This window comes from Salvelinus namaycush, chromosome 22 (genome assembly GCF_016432855.1).
Source record: "Salvelinus namaycush isolate Seneca chromosome 22, SaNama_1.0, whole genome shotgun sequence".
Lineage (NCBI taxonomy): Eukaryota > Metazoa > Chordata > Actinopteri > Salmoniformes > Salmonidae > Salvelinus > Salvelinus namaycush.
In genome coordinates this window covers 19,943,417-19,959,788 of record NC_052328.1, presented here as the reverse complement: position 1 = coordinate 19,959,788, position 16,372 = coordinate 19,943,417, and the positions used below count along the sequence as shown (strand labels likewise).

Here is a 16,372-nt window from a genome sequence, read left to right as displayed (position 1 = left end):
AGTCTCTGTACCATGTTCAGACTATCCTCTCTCTTCCTCAGTCTCTGTACCATGTTCAGACTATCCTCTCTCTTCCTCAGTCTCTGTACCATGTTCAGACTATCCTGTCTCTCCCTCAGTCTCTGTACCATGTTCAGACTATCCTCTCTCTCTGTACCATGTTCAGACTATCCTGTCTCTCCCTCAGTCTCTGTACCATGTTCAGACTATCCTCTCTCTCTGTACCATGTTCAGACTATCCTCTCTCTTCCTCAGTCTCTGTACCATGTTCAGACTATCCTGTCTCTTCCTCAGTCTCTGTACCATGTTCAGACTATCTTGTCTCTTCCTCAGTCTCTGTACCATGTTCAGACTATCCTCTCTCTCTGTACCATGTTCAGACTATCCTCTCTCTCTGTACCATGTTCAGACTATCTTGTCTCTTCCTCAGTCTCTGTACCATGTTCAGACTATCTTCTCTCTTCCCCAGTCTCTGTACCATGTTCAGACTATCCTCTCTCTCTGTACCATGTTCAGACTATCCTCTCTCTTCCTCTCTCTCTGTACCATGTTCAGACTATCCTCTCTCTTCCTCAGTCTCTGTACCATGTTCAGACTATCTTGTCTCTTCCTCAGTCTCTGTACCATGTTCAGACTATCCTGTCTCTTCCTCAGTCTCTGTACCATGTTCAGACTATCCTCTCTCTTCCTCAGTCTCTGTACCATGTTCAGACTATCCTCTCTCTTCCTCAGTCTCTGTACCATGTTCAGACTATCCTGTCTCTTCCTCAGTCTCTGTACCATGTTCAGACTATCCTGTCTCTCCCTCAGTCTCTGTACCATGTTCAGACTATCCTCTCTCTCTGTACCATGTTCAGACTATCCTGTCTCTCCCTCAGTCTCTGTACCATGTTCAGACTATCCTCTCTCTCTGTACCATGTTCAGACTATCCTCTCTCTTCCTCAGTCTCTGTACCATGTTCAGACTATCCTGTCTCTTCCTCAGTCTCTGTACCATGTTCAGACTATCTTGTCTCTTCCTCAGTCTCTGTACCATGTTCAGACTATCCTCTCTCTCTGTACCATGTTCAGACTATCCTCTCTCTCCCTCAGTCTCTGTACCATGTTCAGACTATCCTCGTTCTCTCTCTCCCTCTCTCCCTCTCTCCCTCCCTCCCTGCACTCTGTCCCAATCTCCCTCTTCTCCATCCCAATCCTTTCCCCTCTCATCCTCTTCCCTCTCCAGTGGTAATATCCACAGATACATTGGAGCTGTGTCCTTTCATCTGACAGGCCTTAACTAACCAACAGTGTCAGCTGTAACTGGGGAGCTGGGGACAGGGACACACTGTGAAATTAACACAATACACTCCGACCTCTCTCCATCTCTCGGAGGATATGGAATGTGGGGACTAGACTGCACATTAAATGTTTGTCTGTTGTGTGTGTGTGTGTGTGTGTGTGTGTGTGTGTGTGTGTGTGTGTGTGTGTGTGTGTGTGTGTGTGTGTGTGTGTGTGCATGAGTTGAGGTCAATGTGTGTGTATGAGTGTGTTCTTACTGCAGAGGAACACAAAACCCAATGCTCCAGTCTGTCTTCACTGACTTCAATTGTATCCACAGGGGAGAGGGCATAGGCTGACAACACTGGGAGGTGGTCCAGAAGAAGACGTGGTACCTGGGGGTTGTGGTGGGAGGTGGTACCTGGGGGTTGTGGTGGGAGGTGGTACCTGGGGGTTGTGGTGGGAGGTGGTACCTGGGGGTTGTGGTGGGAGGTGGTACCTGGGGGTTGTGGTGGGAGGTGGTACCTGGGGGTTGTGGTGGGAGGTGGTACCTGGGGGTTGTGGTGGGAGGTGGTACCTGGGGGTTGTGGTGGGAGGTGGTACCTGGGGGTTGTGGTGGGAGGTGGTACCTGGGGGTTGTTGGAGGAGGGCAGAGGGTTGGACACCATTGGACCAAAGATGTCCTCATCACTGACTGGTACAGCAGAAGAACTGGTTGCAGCTCCACCTGCAGGTGCATCTGAGAGAGAGAGAGTAAACATTGACCTGGAGGCAGTATAGATTTTGTGCGTAATCTCATATCCGTGTGTGTGTGTGTGTGTGTGTGTGTGTGTGTGTGTGTGTGTGTGTGTGTGTGTGTGTGTGTGTGTATGCATGACTCCTGGTTATTTATGATGCGCTGCCTATTCCCCTTCCCTCCTCAGATGTAGGAGGATGTTTTGGGATATTATTTACTTGGGGTTCAGAACCATAATACAATGAAAGAGCCCAGTCAGCCCTCTCCACACAGGTATATGAACATAACTCAATGCTATTTCAAAACAGTCAACTAAGAAACGGCCCATTACTTTCAGGTGGATATGGATTTTCGTTCACAGTGATTTCACTTCTGAAGTTGAAATGGAATTAAATTTCAATTCGTGGATCACAAACTGCCAATTGTTTTCAAGGGCTATTTTTAGAATCATTAAATCGGATTTTCAAATGTGATATAAGCTCAATAGACAGACCAAGACAGAGACAGACGACAGAGACAGAGAGACAGACAGACAGAGAGACAGCTGGGAGAGAAATAGGGATGTTGACTGATCGTGATCACAGACACATTGCCCATCTACAATCCAGCTGCTCTCCACGACAGGAGGGAAAGCACCATGGGACATTGGGGAGAGAGAGAACGAGAGACACAGGGAAAGAATGAGAATGTGGCGAGAGGAGAAACTGTGTCCCCCTCCTCAAGAGGTGAGACCATTAGTAGACAATGTACCATTCAGACAGAGAGAATGAGACATGTATGATGGGGAGTTTGACCAGAGAGCAATATAGAGAGAAAAAAAATAGAGCGAGAGAGAAGAGAGAAAAATTAGAGAGAGAGAAATAGAGAGAGAGGTAAGACAGCATGATGGTAGTCTTTATATAACACTATGTTAGAACATCCATAATTTAGCCCTTTAAGTTTGAACAAAATTTAGCCCCTTGAGAGAGAACAGGAAATAATTGAGAGAGAGAGAGAGAAGAGAAAGAAGCTGTGCATGGTGGGGATTTTGAACAGAGAGGGACAGGGCAATGCAATGAGAGTGCCACAGGCTCTTCCCCACTTGAAAGTAGCCTCCCTTTGTTCCGGCTTCAACTGACCATCTATTATGGGATGGCCACTCTGGGAGCGAGAGCTGAGCGAGCCATGGAAACGTACTGACTCCATCAGGAAGACGCATGGTTTAATTTTGGGTCCTTTTAGACAGACCCAAACCTCCACCCCACCTCCCTGGCCACGTCAGTTTAATTAACCTGACACCTCTCACCCTTCTACACGTGCCTCTTTCATTCTGTCATACTGCCCCCTCTAGACACACACAGAGAGAGAGAGAGCTTGATAAAGTGGGGGCATTTAGAGTATCCATTTCTAGGATCTGGGATCTGCTGGTCATGCCTTACCCAGGCCGAGCAGGTCGATGGCCGGCTCGGGGGTCCTCCTGGGATTGGCTCTGGAGTCTGTCTGAAGCTCCACCTTCTTCTGTGGAAACTGGAAGGAAGAGGAAGAGAGAGGAAGAAAAATAGGAAGAAAAAGAGCAGAGAGAGTCAGCACATAGTCAAAGGTAGAACATAGCCCTACAATACAGGTTTACAACAGGATTCCATACGGCTGGAAAGTTATATTGTTGTAAAAGGGTTGAGCTGAATTAGTATGCACCATTACTATTCAGTGTCCATCAGGCACACAGTTGAAGGCCCAGTGCAGTCAAAAACTAGATTTGTGTTTTATATTTTCACACTGTGAGGTTGGATTAATACTGTGCAATTAATGATAATGTTCTTTTAGTGCAAGGGTTTGTTTAAAACGACTGAAATGTCAGCCTGTTTTGGTGGGACAAAGTTTTGGCCTGCCTGGTGACATCACCAGTTAATAGACCAATAAGAAAGGGAGTTCCAAACCTCTCTGCCAATAACAGCTAGTTTTCAGTTTTGCCCTCCCTACTCAGACCACTCCCAGACAGTCCTAGCTAAATTCTTGCTTGAGAAATTGCTCTTTGCTAAGAAGCTATTTTTGTTTTCAATTAAAATGGTGAAAAAGAAACACACAATAAGATACTTAATTGTTACCCAGAAATGATTTGTTATTGAGATAAAAACAGCTGCATTGGACCTTTGAGCTAGAGAAAAGCCTACAGTTGTCATTCTGAAACACAGACATACATTGGCAAATGCCATCTCAAATAAACGGTTTGCATCTCTAGGAATCGGGACTGATCGATTGTAATTGGCCTTCACCGCTGATTCTAGTTGGTGATTGGATCTCAGGGCTGTCTCTAGATTGTGATTGGATGTAAGGACTGGCTCTAGTTCGTGATTGGCAATTGGGCTCTCAGGACTAGGTCTAGTTGTTGTTGACAGTGGATTCCTAATCTGAGGTGAGGCCAGGGAACCATTCAACTCCAGCAACGCCAGGCAAACAAAGTGAGCATTGTAATCAACAGCCAAACACTCTCCTCCACGTCCACTATCATCACCTTCACACCTACAGAAGAGCAGCAAATAACTGCATACCAAGTAGGAGTACAGTCAAAAGCAGGACACGCCCACACAAAGCAAACATCCACAGTCCACACAAAGCAGACAGAGACCGCTGTTTTAGCAAAGATCAGCACAAACTAACCCAACCAAAAACATACCAGCAGAAATCAAGATACTACAGACCAGCCAGGAACCGCAAACCTCCACGCAATAGACAAACAAACAAACCAACAAACCAACCAAGACGACCAAACGCTACACAATACCACCACCGTGGAGAAGAAGCAGTGTACAACAGTTCCCTGACACGGTGAGACTCATCTTGGGAAGAAAAGGTCCAGCAGGAGAAAAACAAATAGTCTGGCCCCGCTAGCTGCCTGTCACACAAGGATGTCACCAGCCAGCCTGACAGCTGCCTTATTAACACTACAAAAGAGAATGATAACACTGCCACTGTCTGGGGATGTGTGTCAAGACAGCCCCGGAATGGAGAGATGGAGTGAGAAAGAGAGAGAGACGAAAAGAGACTTTAAAATGCTCTTTAGTAAAACTAAATGGCAACAAAAGGGCTTTAGGAAATAGGAGAGCACTGACACTGAAGCTGCAACCTCAGGTATATTCACTCATCATCAAAAAGTAGTCCACACAGCTCCACAGCAACACCATACACGTTATGAAGTTAAAATACACTAAATAGATTTCCAAACCATGGCCTGACTAGAAACCTATTCTGGAACACACCTGAACCACAACACAACCGTTATTCATCAAGCCCAGGGCTTCTGCAATGTCTCTCTGGGCATGTTGGTTGTTTGATGCAAGTGTGTGTGTGTGTGTGTGTGTGTGTGTAGTAGAGTTTGGGAGTGACAGCGTGTTACTGTGGTGAATGGTGCAGAACCGCTGCAGCCTGACGGACTTTAACAGCATCTGACAGTCTGATGCGCAACACACACACACACACACACACACACACACACACACACACACACACACACACACACACACACACACACACACACACACACACACACACACACACACACACCTTCTCTAAGAGGTTTTGTCACATAGGGAAGATCCTAAGCTGCCTGCCACACAGGAGTGTTTCTTCCAGAGCTAAATTCATCTGACAGTCAGGGAAAAGTCCCTTCGTTTGAGCCGCAGACCTGCAGAACGAGCGCACACACACCATTTTCACACACACCATTTTCACGCCCTCTGGAGTCTACTAGATTGTTGGGGAAAGGTCAGGGCCAGTGTTTGGGAGTTGATGCGTGACTACACGCACACACACGCACACACACACACACACATTTAGAGCTGATGAGAGGACTACTCAGAAACAGTGATCTCACACTAAAGCTCCCTCTCTCCCTCTCTGTGTTTTGGCTATTCCTACATCAAGTGTGAGGTGTGAATTGAAAATGTGTTTTTGTATATCCCATCTCCCCCTGAGACACCCTCAGAGAGTGGGGTCACGGATCAGACATTATTGACGGCGAGCAATTAGGGTTAAGTGCCTTGCTCAAGGGCAGATTGACAGACTTGGGGATTCGAACTAGCAACCGTTTGGTTACTGGGACAACGCTCTAACCACTAGGCTACGTGATAGACTCAGAGCACTGCTAGTGAACGCAGACCTGTTTTCCTATTTTGTTCTTATTATAAAACACTACTCGGCCACTTTGCATAAAGTAATTGGATTTATGGCTTTTTATACCCAATCCCAGCTCGACCGCAGAGGGGGGTCACGGAAACGTTAATACAACACCGATTTGGAGACTCTTTGGTGTGTGTGTGTGTGTGTGTGTGTGTCTTTATTGTGACGCTTTGTGTGTGTGTGTGTCTGTGTTTGCGTCTGTGTATGTATGTATTGCAATGCTGTGTGTGTGAGAGAGCGATGCTATCTCCCTCGTGCTAATACTAACTTCAGCGCTGGCACAACGGGCAGATACGTGGTCTTTCGCTCCCTGTCTGTCTGCGAGCGATAAAGTTTTAATTAGTCGTTTTTACACAAAAGGCTTTAGAAATGCTAATCTATTGGCTTCGCGGGAACAGAGCAAACGCAGTTTGAGTCAGTCAACAGTCAAAGACCAAACGAGGTCAACGCTGAGCTGACTGTGGTTGGACCACTCACACATACAAATAAAAAACTAAGCTGCATTTCCAGTGTGTAACTATTTTTCTAGGGTGGGATTTGGTTGTGACCATTCAAGATATGGTCCACACACAGTGGGGGACTGGGGGTTGGGAAAGTCTCAGCTCATCCTCCTACTCCAGCAGTGTCAATCCAATATTGATTAGCCTCCCAGTGGCTACACTATCGATCCACGGCCTGCTACCCCCCCCCCTGCGAGAAGAGTTGTTAGTCTCAGGATGCTACTCGTTTGGGGTGCCTGTGTGTGTGTGTGTGTGTGTGTGTGTGTGTGTGTGTGTGTGTGTGTGTACACATGCAAGGGGTTTGGCTGTTAGTCAGAGGATACGGCTCCTTAGAGCACCCTTCACACCATTTGCTCAACTCACTCCCATCGACCAGAGATGGCACACGGTGTAATATGTGTGTGATGTCCGCGTCCCTCTCTGTGTGTGTTGAATCTCATCTCCCTCCCAGAGCCAATCCCCGTCCAGATGTGCTGTGCCCCTCTCTCGCTGATAAAGTACCCCTGTTACAGTAGCTGTCACACACAGACACACACAACAAAGACCACGCCGCAACTTCCGATGCAGGGAACATCACTTGTTCTCCTTTGATATTTTATTCATGGCCTGAAAAGAAAACATAAGCTTCCGCTCTGATGGGAGGGAGATGCCTTGCTGTTTGGTGAGGGGGAGATAAACAGAGAGAGTAAGAGAGAAACAGAGAGAGTAAGAGGGGGGGAGCAGGGAGAGAGGGAGATGCCTTGCTGTTTGGTGAGGGGGAGAGAAACAGAGAGAGTAAGAGAGAAACAGAGAGAGTAAGAGGGGGGGAGCAGGAAGAGAGGGAGATGCCTTGCTGTTTGGTGAGGGGGAGAGAAACAGAGAGAGTAAGAGGGGGGGAGCAGGAAGAGAGGGAGATGCCTTGCTGTTTGGTGAGGGGGAGAGAAACAGAGAGAGTAAGAGGGGGGGAGCAGGAAGAGAGGGAGATGCCTTGCTGTTTGGTGAGGGGGAGAGAAACAGAGAGAGTAAGAGGGGGGGAGCAGGAAGAGAGGGAGATGCCTTGCTGTTTTGTGAGGGGGAGAGAAACAGAGAGAGTAAGAGGGGGGGAGCAGCAAGAGAGGGAGATGCCTTGCTGTTTGGTGAGGGGGAGAGAAACAGAGAGAGTAAGAGGGGGGGAGCAGCAAGAGAGGGAGATGCCTTGCTGTTTGGTGAGGGGGAGAGAAACAGAGAGAGTAAGAGGGGGGGAGCAGGGAGAGAGGGAGATGCCTTGCTGTTTGGTGAGGGGGAGAGAAACAGAGAGAGTAAGAGGGGGGGAGCGGGAAGAGAGGGAGAGGAACACAGAGAGTAAGAGGGGGGGAGCGGGAAGAGAGAGAGAGAAACAGAGAGAGTAAGAGGGGGGGGAGCGGGAGAGAGGGGGAGAGAAACAGCAACTGATAAAGAACAGAACAGCTTGTGAGTGATAGATTGAGTGGAAAGGAGAGACAGAGGAACTACATGCTACCATCCACTACCCCAGAGGCTGTCGATGCCCAAGGCAACACACCTGTGTGTGGAAATCACAACACTGCAGTATATGCTCCTACCTCAACATGCTACTGCAGTGCAGTGTGTACATTTGGTCTCTCCCTCCCTCCCAATAAAATCCACCTCCTCAACACCCCTCCTTCCTCCCTCACATATGTATCACACACACACACACACTGCAGGTGTCACACTGGCTTTGCACTCAGCCAGAGTTCAGCCAATGAGAGAAGACACAGAGAGAGGCCAGCAGATGCTGCTTGGACAGAATCATAGCTAGAGCTTAATTACAGCCCACAGGCGGTGGACATACAGAGAGGGGGGAGGGTGACACAGAGAGATAGAGAAAGGAGGGAGGAAAAGACTTAGACGGCGTGAGAAAAGGAAGGGGAGAAAGATGAGAGGGGGTGGGATGGAGAGCTAGAAAAGAGAGAGTGAGACGTGTGTGTGCGTGGGTTGAATGTGTGCGCGTGCACGGCGAGAACGCCACAGCTTACCCAGGCTTCAATAGCGAAGGGAGAGTCTTAATGATCATCCTCCTCGGTAGGCTGCCAGATGCAGGAGGATGCAAATAAGTTCCCCAACAGCATCCAGATGTTATTCATTACCCAGCCTATACAGCTGGGCCTGGGTTTATACGGTCTTATCTAGTTGATCACCACATCAAAACATTATCTAGTACCTATCTGCTAGTGCTACCTAATGGAAAAGCATCTAAACCCTAGACCGTGCAACTCATGAGAACAGCCTAGCCAGGGATGTCACTGCACCCATCTCACCATCTCATAACAGCCATTAGAAACTGGGTGATTCGAGCCCTGAACGCCTGACAGCCGTGGTATATCAGACTGTATACCACGGGCATGACAAAACAGTTTTACTGCGCTAATTACGTTGGTAACCAGTTTATAATAGCAATAAGGCACCTCTGGGGTTTGTGGTATATGGCCAAAAAACAGCGGCTAAGGGCTGTATCCAGGCATTACGTGCCACGTCATGTCCAAGAACAGCCCTTAGCTGTGGTATATTGGCTATATACCACAAACCCCAGGTGCCTTATTGCTTAATTATACCACATCTCCCCTATCTCTGGATCATCTAAAAGACCGAGATACAGAATCTCCCAGTAGATGCTGAGTTAGGCTAGTCGGGCTGGCTCGGGACGGCTGAGTGGACTAGGCCTCTATATATCAGGGTTTTAAGTAGGCTATATGTACAGCTGCAGGATACATGGGATATGGTGCAATGCATAGGATCTACCCGTACATCATCTGTCTGAAAACACTTGATATGCCTAGCAGCTACATCAACAAATATGTAGGCTATATTCAAATGGCAGATGATGGCACTTGCATTGTGAAGTGTCTATGTTACTATTGTGATGTACCTTTAGGGTTAGCTATGGAACAGACGTAGCCTTAAACATGTAAATGGTCATTGGTGTGTGATTGATTTGTCGATTGGTTGACAGATTCACATACATAAAGTGAAAATTCGGAAGTTTACATACACCTTAGCCAAATACATTTCAACTCAGTTTCACAAATTCCTGACATTTATGTTATGCAGATGAATGAGGACCCAAAAGCGACTTAACAAAAACAGAGTCTTTATTCCAAACTTAAACAAAACGGTACTCCTGGATATATCTTAGATGACACCTGCTCACACGCAGCATCTGATGAAGGCAAAAACACGACAGGGCGGAACCAGGACACGGAACAGCAAACATCAAACAAAGATCCGACAAGGACAGAAGCGGAAAACAGAGGGAGAAATAGGAACTCTAATCAGAGGGCAAAATAGGGGACAGGTGTGAAAGATTAAATGAGGTAGTTAGGAGAATGAGGAACAGCTGGGAGCAGGAACGGAACGATAGAGAGAGAGCGAGAGAGGAAGAGAGGGAGGGGAAGAGAGAGGGAAAGAACCTACTAAGACCAGCAGAGGGAGACAAATGGAAGGGAAGCACAGGGACAAGACATGATAATCAAAAGACAAAACATGACAGTACCCCCCCACTCACCGAGCGCCTCCTGGCGCACTCGAGGAGGAACCCTGGCGGCAACGGAGGAAATCATTAATCAACGAACGGTCCAGCACGTCCCGAGATGGAACCCAACTCCTCTCCTCAGGACCGTAACCCTCCCAATCCACTAAGTACTGGTGACCACGTCCCCGAGAACGCATGTCCATGATCTTCCGTACCTTGTAAATAGGTGCGCCCTCGACAAGGACGGGAGGGGGGGAGGGAAGACGAACGGGAGCGCGAAGAAAAGGCTTGACACAAGAGACATGGAAGACAGGGTGGACGCGACGAAGATGTCGCGGAAGAAGCAGTCGCACAGCGACAGGATTGACGACCTGAGAGACACGGAACGGACCAATGAACCGCGGAGTCAACTTGCGAGAAGCTGTCGTAAGGGGAAGGTTACGAGTGGAAAGCCACACTCTCTGACCGCGACAATACCTAGGACTCTTAATCCTACGTTTATTGGCGGCTCTCACAGTCTGCGCCCTGTAACGGCAAAGTGCAGACCTGACCCTCCTCCAAGTGCGCTCACAACGTTGGACAAAAGCCTGAGCGGAGGGAACGCTGGACTCGGCGAGCTGGGACGAGAACAGAGGAGGCTGGTAACCAAGACTACTCTGAAACGGAGATAGCCCTGTAGCAGACGAAGGAAGCGAGTTGTGAGCGTACTCAGCCCAGGGGAGCTGTTCTGCCCAAGACGCAGGGTTTCGAAACGAAAGGCTGCGTAAAATGCGACCAATCGACTGATTGGCCCTTTCTGCTTGACCGTTAGACTGGGGATGAAACCCGGAAGAGAGACTGACGGAAGCACCGATCAAACGACAGAACTCCCTCCAAAACTGTGACGTGAATTGCGGACCTCTGTCTGAAACGGCGTCTAACGGGAGGCCATGAATTCTGAACACATTCTCAATGATGATTTGTGCCGTCTCCTTAGCGGAAGGAAGCTTAGCGAGGGGAATGAAATGTGCCGCCTTAGAGAACCTATCGATAACCGTAAGAATCACAGTCTTCCCCGCAGACGAAGGCAGACCGGTAATAAAGTCTAAGGCGATGTGAGACCATGGTCGAGAAGGAATGGGAAGCGGTCTGAGACGACCGGCAGGAGGAGAGTTACCTGACTTAGTCTGCGCGCAGTCCGAACAAGCAGCCACGAAACGGCGCGTGTCCCGCTCCTGAGTAGGCCACCAAAACCGCTGGCGAATAGAAGCAAGCGTACCCCGAACACCGGGGTGGCCAGCTAACTTGGCAGAATGAGCCCACTGAAGAACAGCCAGACGAGTAGGGACAGGAACAAACAGAAGGTTACTAGGACAAGCGCGCGGCGACGCAGTGTGAGTGAGCGCTTGCTTTACCTGTCTCTCAATTCCCCAGACAGTCAACCCGACAACACGCCCTTCAGGGAGAATCCCCTCGGGGTCGGTAGAAGCCACAGAAGAACTAAAGAGACGGGATAAGGCATCAGGCTTGGTGTTCTTATTCCCCGGGCGATAGGAAATCACGAACTCGAAACGAGCGAAAAACAACGCCCAACGAGCTTGACGTGCATTAAGTCGTTTGGCAGAACGGATGTACTCAAGGTTCTTATGGTCAGTCCAAACGACAAAAGGAACGGTCGCCCCCTCCAACCACTGTCGCCATTCGCCTATGGCTAAGCGGATAGCGAGCAGTTCGCGGTTACCCACATCATAGTTGCGTTCCGATGGCGACAGGCGATGAGAAAAGTAAGCGCAAGGATGAACCTTATCGTCAGACTGGAAGCGCTGGGACAGAATGGCTCCCACGCCCACCTCTGAAGCGTCAACCTCGACAATAAATTGTTTAGTGACGTCAGGAGTAACAAGGATAGGAGCGGATGTAAAACGCTTCTTGAGGAGATCAAAAGCTCCCTGGGCGGAACCGGACCACTTAAAGCAAGTCTTGACAGAAGTCAGAGCTGTGAGAGGGGCAGCCACTTGACCGAAATTACGAATGAAACGCCGATAGAAATTAGCGAAACCGAGAAAGCGCTGCAACTCGACACGTGACTTAGGGACGGGCCAATCGCTGACAGCCTGGACCTTAGCGGGATCCATCTGAATGCCTTCAGCGGAAATAACAGAACCAAGAAAAGTGACAGAGGAGACATGAAAGGCGCACTTCTCAGCCTTCACGTAGAGACAATTCTCTAAAAGGCGCTGGAGTACACGTCGAACGTGCTGAACATGAATCTCGAGTGACGGTGAAAAAATCAGGATATCGTCAAGGTAAACGAAAACAAAGATGTTCAGCATGTCTCTCAGTACATCATTGACTAATGCCTGAAAGACCGCTGGAGCATTAGAGAGACCGAACGGCAGAACCCGGTATTCAAAATGCCCTAACGGAGTGTTAAACGCCGTTTTCCACTCGTCCCCCTCTCTGATGCGTACGAGATGGTAAGCGTTACGAAGGTCCAACTTAGTAAAGAACCTGGCTCCCTGCAGCATCTCGAAGGCTGACGACATAAGGGGAAGCGGATAACGATTCTTAACCGTTATGTCATTCAGCCCTCGATAATCCACACAGGGGCGCAGAGTACCGTCCTTCTTCTTAACAAAGAAAAACCCCGCTCCGGCGGGAGAGGAAGAAGGCACCACGGTACCGGCGTTGAGAGAAACAGACAGATAATCCTCGAGAGCCTTACGTTCGGGAGCCGACAGAGAGTAAAGTCTACCCCGAGGGGGAGTGGTCCCCGGAAGGAGATCAATACAACAATCATACGACCGGTGAGGAGGAAGGGAGCTGGCTCTGGACCGACTGAAGACCGTGCGCAGATCATGATATTCCTCCGGCACTCCTGTCAAGTCACCAGGTTCCTCCTGAGTAGAGGGGACAGAAGACACAGGAGGGATAGCAGACATTAAACACTTCACATGACAAGAAACGTTCCAGGATAGGATAGAATTACTAGACCAATTAATAGAAGGATTATGACATACTAGCCAGGGATGACCCAAAACAACAGGTGTAAAAGGTGAACGAAAAATCAAAAAGGAAATGGTCTCACTGTGGTTACCAGATACTGTGAGGGTTAAAGGTAGTGTCTCACATCTGATACTGGGGAGAAGACTACCATCTAAGGCGAACATGGGCGTGGGCTTCCCTAACTGTCTGAGAGGAATGTCATGTTTCCGAGCCCATGCTTCGTCCATAAAACAACCCTCAGCCCCAGAGTCTATCAAGGCACTGCAGGAAGCAGCCGAACCGGTCCAGCGTAGATGGACCGACAAGGTAGTACAGGATCTTGATGGAGAGACCTGAGTAGTAGCGCTCACCAGTAGCCCTCCGCTTACTGATGAGCTCTGGCCTTTTACTGGACATGACATGACAAAATGTCCAGCAGAACCGCAATAGAGACAAAGGCGGTTGGTGATTCTCCGTTCCCTCTCCTTAGTCGAGATGCGAATACCTCCCAGCTGCATGGGCTCAGTCTCTGAGCTGATGGGAGAAGATGGTTGAGATGCGGAGAGGGGAAACACCGTTAACGCGAGCTCTCTTCCACGAGCTCGGTGACGAAGATCTACCCGTCGTTCTATGCGGATGGCGAGTGCAATCAAAGAGTCCACGCTGGAAGGAACCTCCCGGGAGAGAATCTCATCCTTAACCTCAGCGTGAAGTCCCTCCAGAAAACGAGCGAGCAACGCCGGCTCGTTCCAGTCACTGGATGCAGCAAGAGTGCGAAACTCTATAGAGTAATCCGTTATGGATCGATCACCTTGACATAGGGAAGCCAGGACCCTGGAAGCCTCCTTCCCAAAAACTGAACGATCAAAAACCCGTATCATCTCCTCTTTAAAGCTCTGATAATCGTTAGTACACTCAGCCCTTGCCTCCCAGATAGCTGTGCCCCACTCCCGAGCCCGACCAGTAAGGAGTGATATGACGTAGGCGATCCGAGCTCTCTCTCGTGAGTATGTGTTGGGCTGGAGAGAAAACACAATATCACACTGGGTCAGAAAGGAGCGGCACTCAGTGGGTTGCCCAGAGTAACATGGTGGGTTATTAACCCTAGGTTCCGAAGACTCGGAAGACCAGGAAGTAACAGGTGGCACGAGACGAAGACTCTGAAACTGTCCTGAGAGGTTGGAAACCTGAGCGGCCAGGGTCTCAACGGCATGACGAGCAGCAGACAATTCCTGCTCGTGTCTGCCGAGCATTGCTCCCTGGATCTCGATGGCAGTGTTGCGAGAATCCGTAGTCGCTGGGTCCATACTGTCGGATCTTTCTGTTATGCAGATGAATGAGGACCCAAAAGCGACTTAACAAAAACAGAGTCTTTATTCCAAACTTAAACAAAACGGTACTCCTGGATATATCTTAGATGACACCTGCTCACACGCAGCATCTGATGAAGGCAAAAACACGACAGGGCGGAACCAGGACACGGAACAGCAAACATCAAACAAAGATCCGACAAGGACAGAAGCGGAAAACAGAGGGAGAAATAGGAACTCTAATCAGAGGGCAAAATAGGGGACAGGTGTGAAAGATTAAATGAGGTAGTTAGGAGAATGAGGAACAGCTGGGAGCAGGAACGGAACGATAGAGAGAGAGCGAGAGAGGAAGAGAGGGAGGGGAAGAGAGAGGGAAAGAACCTACTAAGACCAGCAGAGGGAGACAAATGGAAGGGAAGCACAGGGACAAGACATGATAATCAAAAGACAAAACATGACATTTAATCCTAGTAAAAATTCCCTGTTTTAGGTCAGTTAGGATCACCACTTTATTTTAAGAATGTGAAATGTCAGAATAATAGTGGAGAGAATTATATATTTCAGCTTTTATTTCTTTCACAATCCCAGTGGGTCAAACGTTTACATACACTCAATTAGTATTTGTTAGCATTGCCTTGAAATTGTTTAACTTGGATCAAACATTTCGGGTAGCCTTCCACAAGCTTCCCACAATAAGTTGGGTGAATTTTGGCCCATTCCTCCTGACAGAGCTGGTGTAAGTGAGTCAGGTTTGTAGGCCTCCTTGCTGGCACACGCTTTTTCAGTTCTGCCCACAAATTTCTATAGGATTGAGGTCAGGGCTTTGTGATGGCCACTCCAATACCTTGACTTTGATGTCCTTAAGCCATTTTGCCACAACTTTGGAAGTATGCTTGGGGTCATTGTCCATTTGGAAGACCCATTTGCAACCGTTTTACTGTGGATATATATACTTTTGTACCTGTTTCCTCCAGCATCTTCACAAGGTCCTTTGCTGTTATTCTGGGATTGATTTGCACTTTTCGCACCAAAGTACGTTCATCTCTAGGAGACAGAATGCGTCTCCTTCCTGAGCGGTATGACAGCTGCGTGGTCCCATGGTGTTTATACTTGCGTACTATAGTTTGTACAGATGAATGTGGTACCAGGCGTTTGGAAATTGCTCCCAAGGATGAACCAGACTTGTGGAGGTCTACAATTTTTTTTCTGAGGTCTTGGTTGATTTCTTTTGATTTTCCCATGATGTCAAGCAAAGAGGCACTGAGTTTGAAGGTAGGCCTTGAAATACATCCACAGGTACACCTCCAATTGACTCAAATAATATCAATTAGCCTATCAGAAGCTTCTAAAGCCATGACATAATTTTCTGGAATTTTCCAAGCTGTTTAAAGGCACAGTCAACTTAGTGCATGTAAACTTATGACCCACTGGAATTGTGATATAGTGAATTATAGGTGAAATAATCTGTCTGTAAACAATTGTTGGAAAAATTACTTGTGTCATGCACAAAGTAGATGTCCTAACAAACCATAGTTTGTTAACAAGAAATTTGTGGAGTGGTGGAAAAACGAGTTTTAATGACTCCAACCTAAGTGTATTTAAACTTCCGACTTCAACTGTATATACACAGCGCTTCGTGTGATGGTGTGAAATTCCATGCAGTGTGTAGCGATATGACTGCATATGAATTCATATTTAAAGCAGCATGAGCTTGTTTCTAAGTCCCATCTCTAAGACCGAGGATGTACACACGTCCTCCCTCCATCCTCCTTTACCTTGAGCTCCTGCTGCTTTGAGAGGTACAATTATTCTAAAAGCCCCTCCTTCCTCTCTCTATCCTTCCATCCACTCCCTCCTTCTACACCCTTGCTGGAGTGTTGTATAACCGGATTCAGTGTGTGGGAGTGCGGAAGATTAGTGTGTGCAACCATTTAGAGAGAGAGTGTGTGTGGTATTTTTA

The 16,372-nt window shown here is 48.2% G+C and overlaps 1 protein-coding gene across 3 annotated transcripts in view; it reads right to left on the bottom strand.

Moving 5' to 3' along the window:
• LOC120017645 (stromal membrane-associated protein 1-like) overlaps positions 1-16,372 on the bottom strand; it is a 53,643-nt gene that overhangs the window by 16,323 nt on the left and 20,948 nt on the right. For all 3 annotated transcript variants that reach the window (XM_038960552.1, XM_038960553.1, XM_038960554.1), the window contains 2 exons: positions 3,415-3,502; positions 1,890-1,999 (listed from right to left, as the gene is read on the bottom strand). In XM_038960552.1, coding sequence (XP_038816480.1) covers positions 1,890-1,999; positions 3,415-3,502 — 198 coding nt within the window. The remainder of the gene's footprint in view (positions 1-1,889; positions 2,000-3,414; positions 3,503-16,372) is intronic.